The sequence below is a fragment of the Panthera tigris genome, chromosome B4 (assembly GCF_018350195.1).
Source record: "Panthera tigris isolate Pti1 chromosome B4, P.tigris_Pti1_mat1.1, whole genome shotgun sequence".
NCBI lineage: Eukaryota > Metazoa > Chordata > Mammalia > Carnivora > Felidae > Panthera > Panthera tigris.
Genome location: NC_056666.1, coordinates 130967697 through 130992718, shown reverse-complemented (window position 1 = coordinate 130992718; position 25022 = coordinate 130967697). Strand labels below are relative to the sequence as shown.

The window sequence follows — 25022 nt, the reverse complement described above, 5'->3', positions numbered from 1 at the left end:
TCGCAGCAGCCATATGAGTAGAGGTTACCCATTGCATTTTACACGGCAGCAAGCCCAGGTTCAAAGAGGCTTCCAAAGTTCCCTGCGGTAGACGCTGAATAAATAACAGTAGCTGGCACACAGTCCCTATTTTCAAGGGGCTCACAACCTGGTGGAGAGAAGGCAGGTGTATCAACAAATTAATGCCCTAAGCTCCAGAGGTGCTTACACAAAGGGGACCCAGGAGCCTTGCAGAAACACTTTACAGAAGCGTGGTGTCCCTTGACCCACATCTGGGAAAGATAAGAAGGTGTCTGCCAGGCAGAAGGAGCGGGTGAGGCAAGAGACAGGCATTCTTGGTGGACAGAGCAGCGGAGGCAAAAGTTCAGAGGCAGGAATTAGCATGGCAGGGGATCAAGAAAGTGTGTGACATGGGGCACCTGGGTGGCTCGGTCGGTTGAGCGTCCGACTTCGGCTCAGGTCATGATCTTGCGGTTCGTGAGTTCGAGCCCCGCATCAGGCTCTGTGCTGATGGCTCGGAGCCTGGAGCCTGTTTCGGATTCTGTGTCTCCCTCTCTCTGACCCTCCCCCGTTCATGCTCTGTCTCTCTCTGTCTCAAAAATAAATAAACGTTTAAAAAAAAAAAAAAAAGAAAAGAAAAGAAAGTGTGTGACAGGGTTCCCGGGAAGGTGAACCCAGAGAAGATCCTTTGACAAATCAGGAAGGAATATCATCTGTGAAGCACTTTCTTTTCTTTCTTCTTTTTTGTTTAATGTTCATTTATTTTTGACAGAGAGCGAGACAGAGCATGAGCAGGGGGAGGGGCAGAGAGAGAGGGAGACACAGAATCCCAAGCAGGCTCCAGGCTCCGAGCTGTCAGCACAGAGCCTGACACGGGGCTCGAACTCACAGACCGCGAGATCACGACCTGAGCCGAAGTTGGATGCTCAACCGACTGAGCCATCCAGGCGCCCCAATTTTCTAAGTCTCAGGGACCTGCTGAAAGATATTAACAAGAGAACCACATGATCATACTTGGATCATACTTGGGTTTTAAAAGTCCTGATGGCCGATGAAGCAGTAGAAGGCGCTTTGGCTCTAAAAAGATCCGGGGTTTTGAATCTTTGCCCTGCATCCTCAAGTACCTACGTTCTCTGGGTCTGTTTCCTTGGCCGTAAGAAATGTGGATGGTTGCTACGTGGAGCAACCAAAGAGCCCGGCATAGAACCTGTCAATAATCAACAGGGTTCGTATTATTGTTTCATAAATCTCCTTACGTTCCCGCATCTGGGACGCTTTGAGCTTGGCTGCCTGAGATCCCTGGCCTAGCCCAGCCCGGAAGGACTCCCTGGTTTTCTGGGCTCTGGAAGGCCGGGTTTCACACCTCTTATGGCAGGCATAATCCTTCTCACACACCACAGGGCACTGAAACGGTGAAGCTCCAGAAAAGACAAATTCTCACCAGCGGGGTAAAGTCTCTAAGCTCCCAAAGTTTCGCATTCAGACAGGGCGTAGCCTGGGCCTGAAGATGCCTCTCTAGACCCTTCTTTCAGAGTCACTAAGGACGGGGGAGGGGGGGCAACGTCAGGCTTTCCAGAGCCTGAAGAAGAGCATGCCCCCTCTTCCTGTTACAAATACCAGAAGGGAAACTGAGGGAAGCCATCTTCACCCCGTGCTAGGCATAGTCCATGGTCCCATTCAAGTCTAGGAACAGTTCTGTGGGGTGAATTTTATTTTTCCTGTTTTTCAAAGGAGGCCGCTGAGGCTCACCAGAGTCGAGACCCAGGCCCCTCGTGGGTCCCTTTCAAACATCCATAGCTCATCGTGCTGTTCTTTTGCTTAAAATCTGCAGTTTCTCCTCAATCTCCTGAGGATCTAGGGTTCAAATTCAGTCTTAGACACAAGGCCTTCTCGAGGTAGCCCCACCCCCACTCCCAGCCCCCTCTCAAGCCACACCGTGTCCCCGCAGCTATGGCAGGAGGCTGAGCTCTTCCTGCCTGTGGGCCTTGCTGGGCACAAGCTTCTTCCCCTGTAGGAAATGCCATTCTCCCTCCCGCCCCTGACCTCTCTGTCCAGCCAGCCCTTGCTACTTCTGCAGAGTCCATGCAGACGATGTCTCCTCCTCCAGGAAGCTTTCCCTGACACACACAGAGGACATCATGGTCAGATGCTTCTCCTCAGAGCTCTTAGACCTTTTTTAACATGAAAATTCACTGAGCCCAAAGTAGTGCAAGGAACTACAGTTGACCCTCGAACAACACGGGCTTTAGGGGCACAGTCAGAAATCTACATGTAACTTGACTCCCCCCAAATGTAACTACTAATAGCCTACTGTGGACTGGAATCCTTCCCAATAACATAAACAGTCAATTAATACGTATTTTATATGTTATATGTATTATATACTGTATTCTTAAAATGAAATAAGCCAGAGGAAAGAAAAGGCTTTGAGAAAATAATCAGAGGGGTGCCTGGGCGCCTCAGGAGGTTAAATGACTGACTCTTGATTTCAGCTCAGGTCATGATCTCGTGGTTCAAGGGTTCGAGCCTCACATCAGGCTCTGCACTGATGGCGTGGAACCTGCTTGGGATTCTCTCTCTCCCCCTCTCTCTCTGCCCCTACCCTGTTTGCTCTCTCTCAAAATAAATAAGTAAGCTTAAAAAAAATCATCAGGAAGAGAAAATACCTCTTCAGTACTGTAAGTGTATTTATTGAAAAAAGTCTGCATATAAGTGGACTCACATACTTCAAACCTGTGTTGTTCAAGGGTCAAGTGTACATTGTTCCTTTCTGGACTGGGAGGTTTGGGGCACACCCATTTTAGAGAAAGCATCTAGCTGTTGTTTTACAGGATTACTGCTCTAGGGAGGGGGAAGAGGCTGTTTCAAGTGCAAATGGACTGGCGGGTGATCAGATGCTGACCTGCTCTAGGCCTTTTCCTGAGCTCAGAGCCCTGATTCTCCCATGTGCTGCGGGACAGGACAGCCAGAGGTCATACTGCTCTTTGCAGAACCCCGTAAACATATCACCACTCTAAATTCCGGCACCCAAAATACAGGTCTGGCATAAAATTTAAATCTTCAGTATATCTACAAACTTTGGTAACTTCAAGTAACACATAATATGTTAAGAAATTACAACTCGATTACTAATTAATTTTTTTCTTAATTATAACTTTTACTTATTCATTTGTTTTATCACCTTGAGCAATGGCACACAATAGTATTGTGCTTGTCAGGTCCTTGCTCTGTTCTAAGCATGATCTGTGTATTCTTTAGTTCCCACAGCATTCCTGTAAAATATGGGGTGTCATTATCCTCGCTTTATAATGGAGGCAACTGAGGCTCAGAGAGGTTTAGAGACTGCTGCCCAGGCTCTTGCATTTGGTAGACAGTACAGTGATTTGAAACCAGCAGTCAAACTTTACGGCCTGAGCTACACCCTATATTTTTAAGTTTATTTATCTATTTTGAAAGAGGGAGAAAGTGGGGGAGGGACACAGAGAGACAGAGACAGAGAATCCCAGGCAGGCTCTACACTGTCAGTGCAGAGCCTGACGTGAGGCTCAAACTCACGAACCATGAGATCATGACCTGAGCCGAAGTTAGATGCTTAACTGACTGAGCCACCCAGGCACCCCTGGCCTAACTATTTTTAAGAGAAGTCTTCTTTTTGTTTAACTTTTTTAAAAGTTTATTTATTTTGAGAGACACAGAGTGCGAGTGGTCGAGGCGCAGAGAGAGACAGAGACAGAGAATCCCAAGCAGGCTCCACCCATCAGCTCAGAGTCCGATGTGGGGCTTGAACCCGTGAAACCGTGAGATCATGACCTGAGCCAAAACCAGGAATCAGGCACTTAACCGACCGAGCCACCTAGGCACCCTTAAGAGAAGTCTGAAGTAAATTTAATATGAAGAAAGTTTTATCAATTTATTTTTTTCTTTTGATTAGAGAAATAGCCACTCATACCGGAATGTAGCAGCATGGTTTGCACCCCACTGGTTTGGGCTGTGGAATGTTTCAGGTTAGGAGGGGCTTATGAATACTATTATTTCTGACATTTTGATATTTTAGAATGTAAGAGGATGGCAACCAACTCAATTCATTTTAACGAGTATTCATTGCTCTTTCCTCTTCCTTAAATATGCTTTAGCAACTTTTTCATGTGGCTAACTCCTACCTGATCCTGAAAGGCCAGCTCAGGCATCACTACCTCCAGAAAGTCTCCCCAGACTGCACTAGTGACTGCCTGTTTTGTGTTCTGTGCTTTTCCAAGCTTGCTCCATTGAATATGACCTACTCTAGTGATGGAATTATCTGTCTCCCTCTCTGTACTATAAGTCTCACAAATTCAAGGACCTTGTCTCACTCAGCATTGAATCTTTTGTACCTGCCCCTGTGGCTGGCACGTAGTAAGGATTCAGTGAATTTTTGGTGAAGGAATTAATGATCAGCTACTGTGTGTTTAGCATTCTGCTTCAGTCAATTGCTTATACAAAAAATTGATTTCATTTTAGGACTTGGCCTCGCTATACCCATAAAGTTGGAAATAAATCCTCTTAAAAGATCATACTGATTTACAAATGTTTCTGTTTTTATTTGAATTAAAATAATACATATTCATCCTTTAAAAATTAAGTAAGGAAGGGGTGCCTGGGTGGCTCAGTCAGTTAAGTGTCCAACTCTTGGTTTCGACTTAGGTCACGATCTCACAGTTTCATGAATTTGATCCCCGTGTCCGGCTCTGTACCGACAGTGTGGAGCCCCGCTTGGAATTCTCTGTCTCCCTCTCTGTCCACCTCTCCCCAACTCGCGCTGTCTCCATCTCTCTCAAAATAAATAAACTTAAAAAAAAAAAAAAAAGGTGGTTATGAGGATTCAGTTGGTTAACATACGTAAAGCACTGAGAACAGTGCCTGATGCAAGGTAATATATAAGTGCCTATTAAATTAACTGATTATGGAAAGCATAACGCAAATGCTAATTAATAACTAGTTCTACAAAGCTTGTTACAAAAAATTGCACTCCTCTGGACCTCCTTTGCATTCTCATTTCCACTTTCTTAACTGATTGTTGTGGTATTTGTTATCCTTCTAATGTCTAAATACCATGGTGCTCTTTGATTTTTCAGTGTTAGGCATTGTCTGTTGAGTTCCTACCAGGAGTGGTTAAGGACTGGGCTGTCTCTCATATGCACACACTTTCTGTCTCTCATCCTCCCGGTGTGTTTCTGTTGTGATTCGGTTTGGACCACTAATCAGCATTATACCATCAACACAACTGCCGTGAGCCATGGAGGGTACTATGGTATTTTTGTTTTCTTGTAAAACTTTTTGCTATCCCTGGAACTAAGCCTTTCTCTCTTTTTAATCTGCCTGTTTTCTTGCCTTTTTTTTTTTTTCATTATGTACTTATCACAGTTTATCTCCAAATTTCTCCTTGGCCACCTAAATCTCCCCCCAGTACATTCAGACATTTCATAGTCTATCAATTTCACCTTCATTTCCCAGCCTCCTGACCAGTTTCACTCTGGGTGGTTTCACTCTAGGCTGTTGATGTAATCCTGGGGACTTAACTTCTGCATTCCCTTCAGCACACTGGTTTTTCAATGTTTGTTTTTAATCTGTTTGTGCCTTTATGATTCATCCACAGGAAGGACACCAAGGAGTCAAAACCAACTCAGAAAAAGGAAGTCCGTTTCCATAACCCCTCACCTTCTAACACACCTGGATGAATCCTTATCCAAGAATTGGGAGAACTTTTGGCTGAAGCCTGCCCGTGTTGTTGGGTTTCATCTAAAACAGAAACAACAACAAAAAAATAATACTGCAACACATTTAATCATTCCCAGTCCATGGGACAAAGAATATTAAAGTTCACTTCTCTCTGGACCGAAGTCAGGATTTAAACCGAAGTCACCTCATTCATTCATGCCTTTACCAACTAAATCTTCCACTCACTTAGTAGCAGTAATACTATGGAATACATAATATTATTATATAACACAGTAATAGTAATCATAGGAGAATCATTTATTGAGCACTTAATGACATGCCGAGTACTCTGTTAAAGTCCTGCTTTTTTTTTTTTAACTTTTTTTTTTTTTTAATTGAGAGATAGAGAGAGACAGAGCATAAGCATGGGAGGGGCAGAGAGAGGGGGAGACACAGAATCTGAAGCAGGCTCCAGCCTCCGAGCTGTCAGCACAGAGCCTGACACAGGGCTCGAACTCACAAACCATGAGATCATGACCTGAGCCTAACTCGGATGGATGCTTAACCAACTGAGTCACCCAAGTGCCCCCCACCCTTTCTTTAACTTTTTTTTTTTTTTTTTTTTTTTAATTCTGTTAAGTCCTGCTTAGACATTATCTTGGTTTACCCTCCTGGTGGCTCCCCCCAGGGTGAGTATTGTTACCTCCATTTCTCCTGGGAGGACACTGGGGCTTGGAGAGGTTGAGCAAATATTCCAGGTGTCTGTTCTCTACCATGCCTGCAGAGATGCATAAAGACGCAGTCCTTGACCTTAAGGGACACACAATCTGGGAGAGGGGGAAGGATGTATAAACTAACTAATACATTAATGCTTTGCTAGAAATCTGTGCGGAATAAACAAAAAGCCAAATCGAGAAAGACTTCACTGATGTTGGGGTTCTTGAGCAAATGGCTAAGAAAGAATTCTTGAGACATCCTTGGTGCAAAAAGGTGATTTTAATAAAGCATGCCAGGACCCGTGGGCAGAAAGAGCTGCCCTGGGGTTGTGAAGAGTGGCTGATTATATACTTTTAAGTTTGTGGAGGGAGGGGTAAAGATAAAGTTACTAAGGAACTTGGAAGCAAGGCTTTCGTGACCTTGAGGGGCTAGCTACTGGTAAGGTAAGGCTACTTTTAGTGTTTAATAAAACATCAAGGAAGTAAGGCAGCCATGAGCTGCTTGGGTAAGGCACATTTTGCATGTTTCAGGTGTCTATCAGTGGGCTACAAGCTGTGAGATTTAATTTAAGCTACATTTCTCTTGCCTTTGTTCCCCTCACCAACTGAGACGCAGAGGGACAGGGGCCAGTGTGGGGAAGGACCTGTGGCTGGGCTGAGGGGCTTGGCTTTTATCGCTTGGGCCTCAGGGCACAAGGGAGTGACCTGATCTGTTAGAGAGGTCTGCCTGGCAATGCTGAAAGGAAAGAAATCAAGCAGATGGCTATTTGCCTAAACCAAGAAGAAAGTAAGTGCGTTCTTGGGACCTAAGGTGTCTCCCACAGATATGCATATTCACTTGAACCCTGAGTGTAATCCTAGGTGACCCCCTTGGAGAATATCCCAGGTGAAGAGATGGAAGAAGGAGTTCGAGCTTTGGCCCCAGAAAATGCAGGGCCTTGAGTCCTGCTTCATAATGGATATAGGACTTTAGACCTAGTAGCTGTGGGGCTTGACCTTTCCTGAACTTTTCTTTCTTTCTTTCTTTCTTTCTTTCTTTCTTTCTTTCTTTCTTTCTTTCTCTTTTCTTTTTTTTTTAATTTTTTTTTTTTTTTTTTTAATTTACATCCAAATTAGTTAGCATCTAGTGCAACAATGATTTCAGGAGCAGATTCCTTAGTGCCCCTTCCCCATTGAGCCCCTCCCCCCTCCCACGACCCCTCCAGGAACCCTCAGTTTGTTCTCCATATTTATGAGTCTCTTCTGTTTGGTCCCCCTCCCTGTTTTTATATTATTTTTGTTTCCCTTCCCTTATGTTCATTTGTTTTGTCTCTTAAAGTCCTCATACGAGTGCAGTCATACGATTTTTGCCTTTCTCTGACTGACTAATTTCGCTTAGAATACCCTCCAGTTCCGTCCAGGCACTGTCACAGTGCTTTACCCAAGGGAAAAGACGGAAACCTATAGAATTTTCAGAAAAGGGTCCAAAGGCATCAGTCGGTTGCCACACGTAGACATTTTCTTATCCCAGTTGAAACAGACAATATACGGCACTGACGAGGTAATTGAATATTTGAATGCTGCCTATATATTTGATATTAAAAGTTATTATTTTTTAGGTGTGCTAATGGTATTATGGTTCTGTTTGAAAAGAGTCCTTATCTTTTAGAGATACATACTGAAATATTTCAGATGAAATTATATGATGTATGAAATTTGCTTCAAGATAATATGAGAGGGATTGGGGCACCTGGTTGGCTCAGTCGGCTAAACGCCCAACTTCCGCTCGCTCAGGTCATGATCTCGTAGTTCATGAATTCGAGCCTCTTACTGGGCTCTCTGGTGTCAGCATGGGGCCTGCTTGGGATCCTCTGTCCCCTTCCTTCTCTGTCCCTCTCCTTCTCTCTCTCTCAAAAATAAATAGAGATTACAAAAAATAATAACATGAGAGGGAGTAAGTGGATGGAGTTATAAGTGAAATAAGATTGGCCGTGTGTTAAAACTTGTTGAATCTGGGTGATGGAAATATATTATTTTACCTTTGTATATATTAAAAATTATCCATAATAAAACAATTAAAGGTATTTGCTATGAACTAAATAATTTTTTTGAGATTTTATTTTATTTATTTTTTTTAACGTTTATTTATTTTTGAGACAGAGAGAGACAGAGCATGAACAGGGGAGGGGGAGAGAGAGGGAGACACAGAACCCGAAGCAGGCTCCAGGCTCCGAGCCGTCAGCCCAGAGCCCGATGCGGGGCTCGAACTCACAGACCACGAGATCGTGACCTGAGCTGAAGTCGGACGCTTAACCGACTGAGCCACCCAGGTGCCCCTGAGATTTTATTTTTAAGTAATCTCTACACCCAATGTGGGGCTCCAACTCACAACCCCCTGATCAAGAGTCTCACACTCTACCAACTGAACCAGCCAGGTGTCCCCGAACTAAACACTTTTAAGCATATTTTCACACATTATTTTATTGCCTTCTCACTATAGCCCTCTGCGTGAGGCACAACTTTCCCCATTTTCAAGAGGCCTTTCTTGGATGAAGTCGCCCCCGGCTTTGACTTATACAGTCTTCTCCTAGGTACTCATTCTCCTTGCCCTCTCTCTCTTGCCCCCTTCAATCCATTCTTCACACAGCAGCCCAAATACTTCAAGTGTATTGATTTAATTCTCACAACAACTCAGTACTATTATCATTATTGGTTTTCAGATGAGAAAATTGAGGCACAGACGTTAATGTCCCCAAGACTACACAGCTAGTAAATGGCTGAGCTGTACTATGTTAAGCCTGGCTCAGTTGCCACTCCTATGTGTGCTTAAACCAGGCTCCTATAAATGAAAAAAAAAATCACATATGAATATACAGGGTCTGCCATATACTGGTTTAGTGGATTGGTTAAGAACATGGACACGGGAGCCAGACTGTGAGCCTTGAGCAAGTTATTGAACCTTGTGATGCCTCAGTGTCCTCATCTGTAAATAGGGGTAATAATAGTCCCTACCTCATGGTGTCTTTGTGACGAGTGGTTGCATTAATCTGTGGAAAGGAGTAAGTGCTATGAGTGTGGTCATCAAATGTTACCTTGAGCTTCTCTCCTTTGCTTCTGAGAGCTGCTTTCTCCCTAGCACCTTCCACTCCAGCAAAACCACTTGCAGTTCCCTAAAAGAGCCTCTGAGTTGCCTCTGCCTTTCCCACCCCGCCCAGCCAGCAAACCCTCACCCATCCTCCCAGCCCCAAAGTACGGGTCACTACCTCTGTGAGGATCCCGCAGGGAGAGGTTTCCTTGTTACCCGACTGCATGTCTGATCTCTTACCTTGCCCTGTGTGTGATTACCTGTTTCGGTATCTGTCTCCCCCTACTAGACTCAGGGCTCCTAAAGGGCAGAGACCTGTCCAGACCTGTCTTCATCTCCTTCTCCAGCAGAGAGCTGGGATCACGCAGTGTTTAATAAATGTTGGTTGAATCAACTGTCAGGAGCATGCCTCTCTGGGGAGCTGTGTGCTGAAGTTGGAAGGTGTTCAAATGTGGAAATAAATCTAAATAAACGAGAAAGCCCCCAAATGACTGGGGTGTGTGTGTGTGTGTGTGTTTCACTGCAATTGCCTAGAAACTCACCAATCTAGAGCCCCATTAGGGTTTGTATCTTGTTTGTTCTTTAAACCCTGGTACTCAACACCTCCCAGTGTCTGACAAGTAGTAGGGATTCAGGAAACATCTTTTGGATGAACTATGTTTAAGGGGAGACGTGCCCAGTGAAGTTCTTTTTGTGTGCGTGTGATGGTCTTTCATTCTTTAGTTCTCTACCACAGCACTTCTCGTGTTTGAGCTCTTGAAACTCCCAGAACATATATCCGCAGGCACCAGTTTGAGGAAACCCAACTGCAGACGGTGGGATCATGTGCCTTTTTCTGATTATAAGGCAGTTGTCCACAGAGGGGCACTAAAGTGTAACGGTTTAAAATTCAGGTACTCCCACCGCCTGGTTGTTGTTGTTTTTAGAATACCATAAAAATGACACAAATTTTAAAAATTCTGTAAAGAACTTGTGGACTCACTGAAGGATTTGAGACACAGGGAAAGCTTTTTGTCACAATTACTAATTGAGACACAAGCTCTGGCTTGCGGGACTCTGTATCTAAAATAGGAAAGTAGCATTTTGGAACCCAAGTTTTTTTGTTTTTGTTTTTTTAATGTGTTCGTTTTTATAAGTCTTTTGTGGCTTCTGAGTTTTGTGTCATATTTAAAAAGATTTTTCTTATTCTGAGATAATAAAAAAAAGTCTTTTCTTCTAGCACTTTTATTATTATATTCAGATTTAATTTCTTGATCCATCTGGCATTTATCTTGGTATAAGGTGTGAAGTTTGGTTCTAATTTTATTTTTCTTCCAGATGGCTACCTAGCTGTTCCAACACCATTCACTGAATTCATCATTTCCCCACTGATTTGAAATACCACTGTCATTATATTCAAAAATTTTAGGTGGTATGAAAGGCTACCTTTTTTTTTTTTTTTTTTTTTTTTTTTGGTCCTGATTTGAGTAGAAATGTCTTCAAGTGTACTTTTTAACTATCCTGCGTTTTTGGCTTAAAAAAAATTTTTTTAAGTTGCATACAATCATCAGTATCCTATCCAAACATGATTTTTTATCCTCATTTCAAGGATCTGTCATTACCACACTCATTTCAGTTTCTTTCGGTAAATGTACTGCACACAACCTTCAAATATTATGAACATTTCTCTCTCCCAGCTGTCACTACACCAAACTACATATGTTCTATTTCCCTAAATCATCTTGCTGTGCTCTTTGCAGCTCTACCATTACACTGGATGTCCTCACCTAACAAGTTGTGCAGAAGTTACTACAGTTATTTCAGGTGAGGTCACAGGGCGAAAGCCTACTGTCACTACCCAGTTCACCCCAAAACTGGGCATCGGTTTCCATTTAACACGAAGGACAGGCTCTGTTTCTGGAAAATAAGACTTTGAAGAGCTGAGGCAGTTATTTGTTGGCCCTTTAATTTTTTTTTTTTTTTAATGTTCTTGTTTATTTTTGAGACAGAGAGAGACAGAGCATGAGCAGGGGAGGGGAAGAGAGAGAGGGAGGCACAGAATCTGGAAGCAGGCTCCAGGCTCCGAGCTGTCAGCACAGAGCCCGACGCGGGGCCTGGAGCCTGCTTCCAGATTCTGTGCCCGACGCGGGGCTCGAACTCACAGACCGCGAGATCGTGACCTGAGCCGAAGTCGGACGCTTAACCCACTGAGCCACCCAGGCGCCCCTAAAAGGTCTATTTAGAAGCTGGACTGAAATATGTTTGGCCGCCGTTGTCTATTTCACGTTGCGAGTTAAGTCGCAGCAAAATTCCTCTCCGTCCTGAATGGGCCTCGAGACGAGAGAGTGTCACAGAGAGAGATTAGGAATGCGGGGGACATTGGCTAAGACCCCAGGTTCGACCTCCTCACCGCGGGTCCCCAGTAAGATAAGCATTTTGCCTGGCACCTGTCGCCGCGCGTCAGCCGCCCCCGCCGAGCACCCCCTCCCCGCCTTGGTTTTCCACCTCGTGACCCCTTCCCAGAGGCCTCTCTCCATCTCGGAACAACCCGCACCTTAGAACCCTTCTTTCTCACAGCAGCCCGCCTTCACCTCAGCGCCCGCCTCAGTGCACCCCTAATCTCTACGCGGCTCCTCCGTGCCCCCACTTTGGAGGCCTCTCCCTGACTTCAGCACTTCCCTCAGCTCCGGGGAGCCCCTCTCCTCAGCACATGTCTCCCCGCCTCAGGAGCCCTCTCTCACCCTAGGGAGCCCCCGTCCCCACCCCCCGCGAGAGGCTCCTTCGGTAGCCCCTCCTCCCCCATACCTGCCCCGCCCCGGACCCCGCCCACCGAGGGCCGGACCCTCCACCCCCTTGCTCTCTGCCCCCGCGCCTCAGTCCCAGCCGCGTCCGGGGACCCGCCCACCGTGAACACACCCCCTCGCACTCCGCCCCGCCTCCACCCCGGCCCCGCCCCACCGTGGGTCCGCCCACTCCGGGCACGCGCCCGGACTTTCGTCGGTGGGCGCCAAACCCCGCGGTCAGCGACGCGCGGGCTGCCGCTCTCCGCGTTCGGGTTCCGAGTCAGAACCCCGGAGGATTCGAAAGCCCGGGCGGGGGGCGCGGAAGGGATTCCACCTTGAAAACCTCGGGGAGACTGTGGGGTACGAGAGGGGTTTGTGGCAAAAAAAAAAAAAAAAAAAAGGGTAAGCGCGTGAAGAATCTGAGGGGAAACCAAGGGTCCGTTTCTTTGGTGGCGCTTGGCGGTCGCCGCTGGGCCCCGGGCTCGGGACTTTGTGCGGCCCGTCCCCGCCCTGGGAGGCAACCGGAGGTGGGGGAAATGCCCGCGGGCGGCGCGGGGGTGTGGCCCTAATCCTGCTTTAGGATCCGGCTCTTCAGCCCATCAGCGGCCACTCGAGAAAGAACTATCTTTTCGTTTTATCAAGGGGGAGAAGACACGGACGATTTTTTTTTTTTTTTCCTTCCATGAGCACAGCCAGTGTGGAATTTGTGGTGGTCATATACATGATTTACCCATCCGGGGACAGTGTTCCAGAAGATTCCTTTTACGTGGTCTCCTCTTTACCTCAGCTATTTTGCTGTTTAGAGGTATTAGGTGACAGCCGTCATACCTCTCTCTCCCTTCGTGGTTTGTTCCCCTTCTGCTGGACCCCACGCGTGACTCTGATGTGAAGCCAGAAAATGCAATAGACCAAGAAAACGGATTGCTTGGGCTGCACTTTAGTCTACAGTCATGCCCTGTAGATTCCTGAGATCTTGGAACGAACGCCACAGCGTTAGAGACTCCACGTAGCTGCTTATTGGTATCCTAAGATTGGGTATCCACCATAATTGTACATCTTAAAAATAATTACGAAGCTAGCAAATACTATAAAGCAAAATGTGTCTAATGTCTTATGAAAGCAATCTATTGAGAGAGATCCCGTTCATAATTGGGAAACGGGAAGGCGTTCATCATCCCTGAGAAAAATAGAATGTATTGACCGAGGGTAGACTAAGTTCTCGGAGCCAGGGAAGATTCAGGAAGGACGACATAAGGTCAACATTCCCAGAGCATTGTGAGCACAAACCTGAAAGGTTAAGTCGCGATGTGCAATACTAACTAGCAACCCAAGACGCACCAAAAAGGCGTTATCAGACAGTCCTGATATCTGTGCTATAGGAAATCAAAAGATGCGGAAAAAGTTACCAGTTTTGAGGAAAAAGAGAAGAAACCAAGTCCCCCCACCCTCACATACGTTATGTCAGGGGCCCAGCGAAAAGAGTCAAGGTGCCCAGCGAAAAGATGGGCCAGCCCAGTCATTCGAAACCAAATGTTTCCCTAATTGCTCTTCTGGTCCCTGGCGACTTTGAAATGAAGTCAAGGAGGCCTCTGGGCAAAGGCTCTTTGATCTATGACCGCTTCTTGAATAATATTTCTTTTTTTCCCAGAACTGATTCTTTTTTCTGCTTGCTCACCTTTCAATATGAAGGAGGATCAAGTTGTGCTGGAAGAACCAGGATTCCAGGATGAAGAGGTATGGCTAGAATGTTGAACCGTGTAGACGTGCAGTCATTCCACAAAAATGAAGTTCCTTCTCTGTTAGCGATTATTTTTAGAAACTGAGAGTGGAAAGAAAGCATAGTTCCAGGGAGAGGCAATATTACAAATATGTGACAACTTGTTTGGCAAGGGATGCTAAGATTAGCTACTTAGCAACTAGCATGAAAAGTATTTTAATAACCTAACAACTGGTATGGCCATAATGGTAATCTTTGCATGCTGGTACCCAATAGCAGAGGAAGGAGTTCAAGGTCTAGCGGGGCAGAAAGCTGAGAAGACATATTTTAAAAGAGGCTGAGTGTTGTTCCACGCCTTTGGGTTAAGGTCTTAAAAATCTGGACAGGACAGGACAAAAATATTGGGCTTCCCAGCCCTTTCAATGTTGGTGCACCTTCTAAATCTATAGCACCGTGTTTGAAAAAAGCATATGGATCCCACCTCGATCTGTTTAGAGAAGTGGAATTTGAGGCATTTTGGAGTGACTCATAATGCTGAATTAACTCTATAAAAGATATGATACAGCTGGATATGAAGAATCAAAGCTCCTTTTTTTTTTTTTTTTTCTGTTGCATTTCCTTCAGGAATCTTTGTTTCAAGACATTGACCTGTTACAAAAACATGGGATTGTAAGTATTTTTTTCAATGCTGTGTGAAATCCTCCAATTCAGGGTTTCTTAGCTTTGTCCCTATTGGACGTTTGGGACCGGGCAGTTCTTAGTTGGGGGGGTTGTCCTATGCATCATAGGCTGTTCAGCAGCATCCCTGGCTCCTGACCCCTCACTACATACCAGTAGCACCCCTCTAGTCGTGACAACCAAAAATGTCTCCAGACATCGTCAAGTGTCCCAAGGGGGCAAAATGGACCCCAGTTGAGAACCCCTGGCCCAACGGGAGGTGTTCAGAGCTATCTACCCCTGTTTTCATCAACAAAAAATTCAGTTCTGTGGCAGGTGATTGGAGCAAATGATGATGACAGAAACCAGACTTGGAGTAACTAGATGAATTTCAACAGCAGTTCATTGATAGTAAAACTTCTCTGACATTTTCTTTTGAAGCCCTCACATTTAATCTCTTTCAGTTGGATTGAGAAAATAGGAGCAAGAGAAAATCCTGGCCCTTTGGCGATGTAGCTATTTGCATTCCCCAAGGGTAGAGGGAAAAAAATTTTAATTTTAAAAAGAACATATTCATAATGAAGTTCTCTAGAAGGAAAGAGCTGAACTGAGGGGGCGAACGTGTGATAAATTTGCTAGCTTTTCTACCAACAGACTTTTCTTCTGAATTCCTTGTTACATTGCCATGGTCTCACTAACATTCTCGGGAAATCAGGGCACAGCCAGAACATTTGGCAGCGTGCTGGGTATGTTCTACTCAGATATTTCCAGAACATTTGGCTACATGGTGGGTGGGTTCCACCTGGCTGCTTGTATAAAATTGGCATCGTGGTGGAAGGAGATGGACACAAAAGCACATGACATAGTATGGAAGCCTTGCAAGCTGGCATTTTATCAATCTGCTGCATCCATTCTTTTATTTACAGAATGTGGCTGACATTAAAAAACTGAAGTCGGTAGGAATCTGCACCATCAAAGGGATACAGATGACAACAAGAAGGGCACTATGCAATGTCAAAGGGCTCTCAGAAGCAAAAGTGGACAAGATTAAAGAGGCAGCCAACAAACTTATTGTAAGCAAAATCGATTCTTTGTTGTTTTAGCTTAGAAGGGCCCTGTGAGGGGCGCCTGGCTGGCTCAGTTGCTTAAATGGCCGACTCTTGATCTCAGCTCAGGTCTTGATCTCAGCTCAGGTCTTCATCTCAGGGTTGTGAGTCCGGGACCCAGGTCAGGTATGAAACCTACTTAAAAAAAAAAAAAAAAAAAAAAAAAAAAGGAAGGGCCCTGTGAGACTCTATAGCCTTTCTCATTCAATGCTAGAAACTTCTGTAAATCACAATCTGTTATACTCCCCATGTTAACTTTTTATCACTTCAGTTTCAAAGCAACAACAATTAATTTCTGACAGATTGAGACAGGGGTTAAGAGACTTCAGTACTATAACGGCAGTTATTTTTACCACAACTTTCTTTTTTTGCTCTCCTTTTTTATATTTTTTCTCCCTTTCTGTTTCTCTGTTTTAAGCCCTCTTTGGTTTTGCTTTGTCTCCTCAAGTAATATGTCTTTGGTTGTTTCAAAACACTCAGCACGAAAGAAATTGCACTCTCCTGGTACAAGCCAGTTGGTAAGAGAGCGTTGGGTTAGAAAAAGATTAACAGTGTGGGTTTACCTGTGTACAGTTGAGATAAATATGACCAAGAAAAAAAAAATGCTCAGTGAGGCAGATGAGCTAAAGCTAAGCTGAACTTGTACCTTGTAGCTGGTTCACAGACCATGAAAGGCCCATGCAGCTAAGAGGTTCCAAGCAAAAACATATACCTTTGACACAACCTTTTGCGTAGAACTTTTGGGGACTGACAGAGACACTAACTCTGGAAACAGGAATGTGTAGAAAGATAGTCACCAAGTCTCTTTGCAAAAGAACAAGGCTCTCCATGTCTACATGTGTATATGAGGGTCTCATTCCCAGCAAGTCCTAGAAGCTGTCTTCACTGACAGCCATTTGGTTTCTTTCCCCAGGGGCAGTGGGGGTATGAGAGTGATGATGGTGGCAGTGTGGTCCTGAACTTGGAGAGGACTTAACCAAACTGCTCTGCACCCAGCTCAGTTGTTCTAACTTCTGAGTAAACTCAGGCAGTATACTCACAGGTCAATTCCACAACTGCCCTGAAGCAGTACCCAGAGTTTGGGAAACTGCCACTTGATAGGCCCTAGGCATTAGTCTTTTTTTCTTTGCAAACTAAATCCCTTATCAAAGAAAAGAACCCCTCTCCTTCTTAAGCATCACTACTGTACCTAGAGTCTGCATCCTTTCTTAACTAAAGCTGTTTATTCTTAGAGATTTGAGAGGTACAAGGAGAGAGAGAAGGAAGTTAATTTCATAGTACAGTGGTTCCAAATATTGGTGTGTATCAGAATAACCTGGAGTGGCTTAATAAAGAAAACCTAGGCCCAGATTCATTGAAATAGGATAGGCCTGGGCTTTTTTTACCCACCCCACCCCCCTTTAAGTTCTCCAAAACTTGAGAACCACTGTCATAGTATAAAACATAGAGGGAAATCCATTAGACCATGTCATTAGAGGACATCAGGGCCTAGTCTCACTAGTTCTTCTACTGCATCAGCTATAGCTCATTAATTCAGCAGATAAGTAGTATTCCTACCATGTGAAAGATAATGTCTCCTAAATAGTGAAAACTAGAATTTCTGTGCTTCTTGAAACTTGCCAAGCTGGGGGCGGGGGGGGGGGGGGGGGGCATGATGCCATTCAATGAAATCAATGGAATCATTTAGTAAAATACCATTCTGCTTTATGACATAAATATACTTCATTTAAACTTTACAGCTACCCTATTAGAGAGACCGTTTCCTTATCCCCATTTGATCCAAAAGAGGAAGTTAAAGTATAGCCAGATTAAGTAGTTTACTCCAAATCATATAACTAGTGTTAGAGACATTTCATTTTTCTTAAATTTTTACTTATTTTGAGAGAGAGAGAGAAAGAAAGAGAGTGGGTAATCAGGGGAGGGGCAGAGAAAGACAGAGAGAGAGAATCCCAAACTAGCTCCGAGCTCAGTGCCTGATGCAGGGCTTGATCTCACAACCGTGAGATCATACCTGAGCCGAAATCAAGAGTAGGATGCCCAACTGACGAGCCACCCAGGCTCCCAAGACATATTTTGAACCTAGATAGGGTAGCTCCAGAGTCTGTTTTCTTTTTTTTTAATTTTTAATTTTAGAGAGAGAGTACAAGTGGGGGAGAGGGGGCAGAGGGGGGGAGAGAGAGAGAGAGAGAGAGAGAGAGAGAGAATCTCAAGCAGGCTCCACACTCAGTGAGGAGCCCACTTGGGGCTTGATCCAACAACCCTGGAATCATGACCTGAGTTGAAATCAAGAGTCAGATGCTCAACTGACTGAGCCACCCAGGTGACCCCAGAGCCTGTTTTCTTAACTATGCTCTTGTGCTGCCTTCAAAGACAAATGAACTGTATGTAGCTTGTATCAAACGATGACTCTGATAATCACGTGAATAGTTTTGGGCAGCGTATACCCTTTTGAACCTTTCCTTTTGTCTTTCTGTAGGAACCAGGATTCTTGACTGCCTTTGAGTATAGTGAGAAGAGAAAGATGGTTTTCCATATTACCACTGGGAGCCAGGAATTTGAGTGTGTATCTCATATTTTTTACAACTACTAGACACAATCTTCGGAATATAGTATTTCTTTTCTTGAGTTTGTTCAAAATAGCTTTTTCTTTTGAAGTAGTTTTTTTCCTTTTGAAAGGCTACTGAAGCAAACAAATTCCAAACGATTTGTAGAAGCAGGATTAAATTCCTTACAAGAAATTCAGATCCAAATTATAAGTAGTTTCTGAATCAGCCTGTATTTAAAAACCATTTTGAAAATCAGTTTAACTTTTCATTTCCTTTTCTTTTTGTTGATAAAGGCAATTTCCATTTCACTTTGGGTTTTATTTAAAAATCAGTTGTTAGACTGAATATTTTAGAAGAAATAATTCAGGGTTGTTTTTGTTCTTTAGCATCAGCGGTTTTAACTTCCCCTTTTACTTACTATCTCATGATTCCTGAGACGTAGTCATCATTTTCCTAATGCAAGTTGACTAGAATGTGTTTTTTTATTTTCCCTACCTTACTAGGCAGAATTACTAATTCATAAATTAGATGAGTGGCTAAGATTTGAACAAAAGCAGTATTTCCACAAAATATTCCTCAAAACCCTGGCCTCACAAGATACTCCAAGAAGAAAGGATTTCATAGTCAAATATTGCATCCAACTAATTGGATGTCTACTAGGCAACTCAGACTTCACAGATCCAAATCCAAACTTCTGATATCTGCCCCAGATCTGTACCTCTGAAAGCCTCCCTCATCTCAGATCTGCCTCTTTTCTGATCCTCAGAACTAAAATCTTGGTGTCATCCTTGGTGCTGTGTTTTTTTCCTTTCATGCCCTAACTCTTCCTCATTAACAGATCCTGATGCTCTACCTTCAACAACAAACTACCCAGTTTCTTCAACAAGTAAATCACGAAGAATCAAAACAGTCAGGAAGAAGACCCAGAGATTAAAAGAGATTTAGAACACCTTTTACCTAATCCCAATATGTGGATTTTATTTGGTTCCTGATTCAAGCACACTATAAAAAATAAGATATATATGAGAAGGAAAATTGAACTTACTATATAGTTGATATTAAGGAATTACTACTCTTTTAGGTAATAATGGTACTGTGATTATGTTAAGAATAAGAGTATTCATCTTTTAGAGATACCTACTGAGATATTTAGGATGAAATGATATGTTGCCTAGTATCTACTTAAAATAATATGAGAAGAGAGGGAAGTGGTTGAAGGTTTATATGAAAAAAGATTGACATGAGTTCATAGTTGATAATAGTTGAAGCTAAGTGACAGGTACGTGATGGCTCACTATTATACTGTTTTTGTCTACTTTATGTTTGAGACTTTCCATAATAATGTTTATATATTTGTGTGTGTGTGTGTGTGTGTGTGTGCAGGAAAAAAGAGGAAATAAAAATTCTCACCACCTCCTCCACTGTTACTGTACTGGCTCAAACTACCTGTTAATATCTCCTCTTGAGTATTATAATAACTTCTAACTTCTCTCTTTCAGACCTTGCTGTTTGTTCTTCACACAGGAGCCAGAATGATCCCTTTAAAAGTTAGGTCAGATCATAACACTTCTCTGCCCAAAACTACTCCAGTGACGCCCTCAAAAGCCAAAATCCTCTCTAACTTCTAATCTAATCTCATCTTTTAATCTTTTTTTAGTTTGCTATGCACAAACTGTACTGACTTCTCTGCTATTCCTAGAACATGCCAGATACTCTCCTGCCTCAGGGCCTTTATACTTACCATTTCCTTTGCCTGGGACACTTTTTCCTCCTGTATCTACATGGCTTGCTGTCATTGCTTTCAGGTCTTTGATAAAATGTCCACTTCTCAGGGAGGTCTCTAATCACTTTATTTAAATATTTAAACCCCCTGCCTTCATCTTCTGTACTTCTTATCTCCTTTCTGGATCTAATTTTTATCCATACCATTTAATAATATCTGACATACCACATATTTTACTTAAGTATTTATTGCTATTTATTGTCTGTTCTCCCACTAGAATGTAAGCTCCACAAAGTAGAGAATTTCTGTCTTTTGTTCACTTCTTTACCCCAAGTGAATAAACCATCTCTAGCATGAACTAGGTTCTCAGTGAATATTTATTAAATGACTGAATGAATAAACAAATAGTGAATGAAATAAGTTGGTGAAGTGTAGTATACTATATATTACTCTTTTGGAGATTCACAGTGCACACTAGCCTATTAAAGGGTATGAAATCCTACTGTGAAACAAAACACCTCTTTAACTTAACATTGCCCTAAATTTAAAAAAAATCACAGAATCTTTTTTTTCAAGTAACAGCTAAGGAAGAGTCTTTGGGAATTCCTACCCCAAAGTTAATTGGTCAAAATCAGGTCGGTCACCAAAACAACTTGACTCAAATAATAACTTGATATTCTCCAGTTGCTCTACCACATCCTGATTTAGGCAGCATTGGGCTAAAGAAACTATTACTGTCATAGTGAGTTTTCCGGTGTCCTCAGTATTGAGTTTTAGGCAAAGAAAAGATTACTCAGGAACTAGGTTTTTAAAAATTAATATTTGACTTATTAACATGTTGTGCATTTTTCCTTAAGCTGCAAGTCCACTTACAGATCCAGCAAATTGTAAGGGGGCTTCTTTTTTTTTTAATTTTTTTTAATGTTTTTATTTATTTATTTATTTATTTATTTATAAAAAAATTTTTTTTTCATTTATTTATTTTTGAGAGAGAGCACAAGTGGGGAGGGTCAGAGAGAGAAAGAGACAGAATCTGAAGTAGGCTCCAGGCTCCGAGCTGTCAGCACAGAGCTCGACGTGGGGCTCGAACTCACAGACTGTGAGATCATGACCCGAGCCGAAGTCAGACGCTCAACCCACTGAGCCACCCAGGCGCCCCTGTTTTTATTTATTTTTGAGACAGAGAGAGACAGAGCATGAGCAGGGGAGGGGCAGAGAGAGGGGGAGACACAGAATCTGAAGCGGGCTCCAGGCTCTGAGCTGTCAGCACAGAGCCCGATGCGGGGCTCAAACTCACAGAGTGTGAGATCATGACCTGAGCTGAAGTCGGACGCTCAACCGACTGAGCCACCCAGGCGCCCCAAGGGGGCTTTCATAACATGGTTAACTAAATTTCCTTAAACATTTTAGGTTCTATTTGTGATTTTAATATATTTCCTTTAAGGACCTTATTGGTATAATTATTAAAATTTTCCAATTACCTGAATGTCTTTCTAAATCTAATAAATTAAACTTATAAGTATAATGAATCTTCAGCACTTTTAAATGTTCAGATACTTTGCATAAATTTAGTTATCAACTCATTTCATCAATTAGAGGCTAATCTGTTCTAATAAAAAGGTCAAATTCTCTTAAACTTTAAAAGTTCTCAAACAGGGGCACCTGGGTAGCTCAGTTAGTTAAGCTTCCAACTCTTGATCTCTGCTCAGGTCTTGATCTCAGGGTCCTGAGTTCAAGCCCTGCATTGGGCTCCATGCTGGACATGAAGCCTACTTAAAATAATAATAATAATAAAAATGAAAGTTCTCAAATACTAAATATGTAGATTATTCCCAAATTTAATATGAAAACGGTCGTCTGTGGGTGTGAGTTGTGGCTCTATTTTTAAATATCTAGCTTTAAAAACAGTATTCCTATACTTAATTCTAAATTTTCCTGAGTTTCACAGTGAACAGTTATGCCATCCGAAGTACTTTGGGGTACCCTGTCAGGTAAACTTTGGGGTTACTTTTTCGCCTGATTAAGATTGCATATCAACCAGAAATTTTGTCCTAGATTTTCTAGAGCCACAGCCTTTTAGAATTTTTCTCAAGGTGAGGAGGGACAAGTAAACCTCAATTTAATAGTTTGTAGATTTATAGATCTTCAAGTGCAAGCCCTCCAAATGGGATGGTCTTTCAACCCATGGCCTTTAGATTCAAGTTATACAGGTGGTACCTAGATTTTTCTTTTTTTCATTAAAAAGTACATAGTCCTCATTAAATTTGTGGGTAATTCTGACATTGCCTCAGTTTACACTTAAATTGCCCTCTTAAACTATGTAAATATAAAATCTATTGTATTATCCATATCTATTAATGCTTTGTCTAATCTGTGATCATGTCTCAAAATTCATGCTAGTATAAACAACGAAGTTTTTAAAAAAGTTTTAAAATGTTTATTTTTGAGAGAGAGAGACAGACAGATGGAGCACAAGCTGGGGAGGGGCAGAGAGAAAGGGAAACACAGAATCTGAAGCAGGCTCCAGGCTCTGAACTATCAGCACAGAGCCCGACTGAGGGCTCGAACTCACAAACCATGATATCATGACCAGAGCTGAAGCCAGACGCTCAACCAACTGAGCCACCAAGGCACCCTAAAACAGCAAAGCTTTTTAAAGCGCTCCTTCTGGGTCTTAGTACAGTTAACACAATTAATATTTGTTGCATTTAATGAATGAATGACATAATGACTTAACCTTAGGTCTTTTCACATCAAGAATATTAAGTAGGGGCTTCTGGGTGGCTCAGTGGGTTAAGTATTCGGCTCAGGTCATGATCTCATGGTTCGTGGGTTTGAGCCCCATGTCAGGCTCAGTGCTGACAGCTCAGAGCCTGGAGCCTGCTTCAGATTCTGTGTGTCCCTCTCTCTCTGTTCCTTCCCCTGCTCATGCTCTGTCTCTCTCTCAAAAATAAATAAATGTTAAAAAAAATTTTTTTTAAAAAGAATATTAAATACACTGAAACATTGGGTTACCAAATAAATGTATGCTGCCAAAATCTGGCCATTATTCTTCTAACTGCTAGCATTACCTATAACACCTTTGAATATTTCCTATCCTGACATGTTCTTCATAGAGTGGTTTGTGTGAAATAAACCAATCATGGTGACAGTCGGTGAATTCTCCTAATATCTATTTTACATACGTTTCTCCTTATATTTAAACACTGAATAGTCCCAAGCACAATATGAACAACCCAGTTAATAACTAAGACCATTTATTCAAGCTTCAATTCAGTTGTAAAGAATGAGACTTAAGGGGCCCCTGAGGGGCTTAGTCTGACTTGGGCTCAGGTCATGATTGCATGGTTCATGAGTTCAAGCTCTTGATCTGGACTCTGCTGTCAACAAAGAGCCTCCTGGATCCTGTCTCCCTCTCTCTCTCTGCCCCTCCCCTGCTTGTGTGCGTGCTCTCTCTCTCTCTCTCTCACTCTCTCAAAAATAAAATAAACATTAAAAAAAAAATGAGACTTAAAGCCCATTTCCTATTGGTATCCAGAAGTAAGAACAAGAACAGCAGTGCTTATATGTTGTTTTGTTGATCCACCCTGCCCACATGCAGCAGAACCTGTGGTCTAGACAGGAAGAGTGTCATCTATTCTGCCAAGAATTCCCATTCATGTTAGATGATAGATAGATAGATAGATAGATAGATAGATAGATAGGAGACATATATGCTTTCTCCTTTCTTGATATTTCTATTTCTGTTCCTTTTACTAATGCATACTTTCTATTTCCAGTAAGTTGCTAGGAGGTGGAATTGAAAGCATGGCAATCACAGAAGCTTTTGGAGGTCGGTAAAACCTTCGTATTTTGTTATATGAAAAGAAGTACACACACATACATACATATATAATCAAACAAATAACAATTAGTAAATTGTATCTATTTTGAAACTTATGGTGAAGTCTCAGTTATACTACAGGATCATTCTGGGCAGCAATTGAAACAAATTCCAACGTTAACAGAAAGGTCTGGTTGGCGTTTGTCCTCTTTTTCTCTGACTTCCCTAAAAGAGTAGACATTTTTTCTATCATTCCTTCAAAAGGTAGTTGAATACTGGGATCAATTTTATTTCTAGGATATGCATGTTCCATGAACGTAGAGAGTAGATTTTCTCTTCCCTGATCATATCTTCTATTTTTCTTCAAAACAATTCATGCACAGCTATTTTATATACTATGTCTGGCAATTCCAGTATCTGCAGTCCTTAGGGGAACAAAGTCGGTTTTTTTGTTGTTGTTGATGTTTCTGTCGATGTAGAGAAATTGGTTTTTGTTATTTCTGTTGACTGTCAGTCTTACTGGCTCACTCCCTTGTGTATTTACTGATATTTGTGACCTTATTGCCTGATTTTGATCTATGGGAGTTCACTGGACCTAAACTGGTGCATGGGGAAGTTTTTCTCTAGAAAGGATTTGCTTTTGTTGGGAGGTAGGGCATGCCACCAATCTGAGACTACTTCAACTTTCCCTAAGAGGATCTCAGTGCAGTGGGAGGACCCGAGGCTCTCCTTCCTTAGTAGTAGGGTCTTAAACTTTCATTTATATGACTAAAATGAAAAAACTCAGTATTTTTTTCCCTATGTAGTGAAAACCCAGTTCTTTCCTACTGTGTATTTTTTCCTGTGAGTCTCCTTTACTGCTCACACAATACACTTCTGACACTTCTGGTCACCAAATATATGGATGTTTTCCCCCACAACAGTAAGCAATTCTTGGATACCTGCAGGGTATCTAAGAATTCAACTCAATTCTGACACTATCTACCCAGAGATAGCATCAGATTCCATATGTTTACTAAGGGCTCAGTCCCATAAGAATCCCCTCCCCACCTGTCCCCTGCCTTCAGATGCCATTCACAAGCCTAGGTTATTACCTGCTTCTGACCAACCAGCTGTAGATCCAAGATTCCAACATCTGCCCCCTCCCCCCCACCCGCCCCCGGGGTTGATTAATTCGTTAGAGCAACTCACAGAACTCGGGAAACACTTACTTA

The 25022-nt window shown here is 42.8% G+C and overlaps 2 protein-coding genes across 9 annotated transcripts in view; both read left to right on the top strand.

The window, feature by feature from the left end:
• FAM227A (family with sequence similarity 227 member A) overlaps positions 1–5987 on the top strand; it is a 74378-nt gene extending 68391 nt beyond the window's left edge. For 3 of the 5 annotated variants that reach the window (XM_042993270.1, XM_042993268.1, XM_042993272.1), the window contains one exon: positions 5633–5987. In XM_042993270.1, coding sequence (XP_042849204.1) covers positions 5633–5853 — 221 coding nt within the window. In that variant the 3' untranslated portion in view covers positions 5854–5987. The remainder of the gene's footprint in view (positions 1–5632) is intronic. The other 2 variants (XR_006220252.1, XM_042993271.1) reach the window with 2 other exon arrangements.
• Positions 5988–12446: 6459 nt separating this feature from the next.
• DMC1 (DNA meiotic recombinase 1) overlaps positions 12447–25022 on the top strand; it is a 41561-nt gene continuing 28985 nt past the window's right edge. For all 4 annotated transcript variants that reach the window (XM_042993273.1, XM_042993275.1, XM_042993274.1 and 1 more), the window contains exons 1-6: positions 12447–12596; positions 13885–13970; positions 14578–14622; positions 15537–15683; positions 18193–18275; positions 23765–23817. In XM_042993273.1, the coding sequence (XP_042849207.1) occupies positions 13920–13970; positions 14578–14622; positions 15537–15683; positions 18193–18275; positions 23765–23817 (379 nt within the window). In that variant the 5' untranslated portion in view covers positions 12447–12596; positions 13885–13919. The remainder of the gene's footprint in view (positions 12597–13884; positions 13971–14577; positions 14623–15536; positions 15684–18192; positions 18276–23764; positions 23818–25022) is intronic.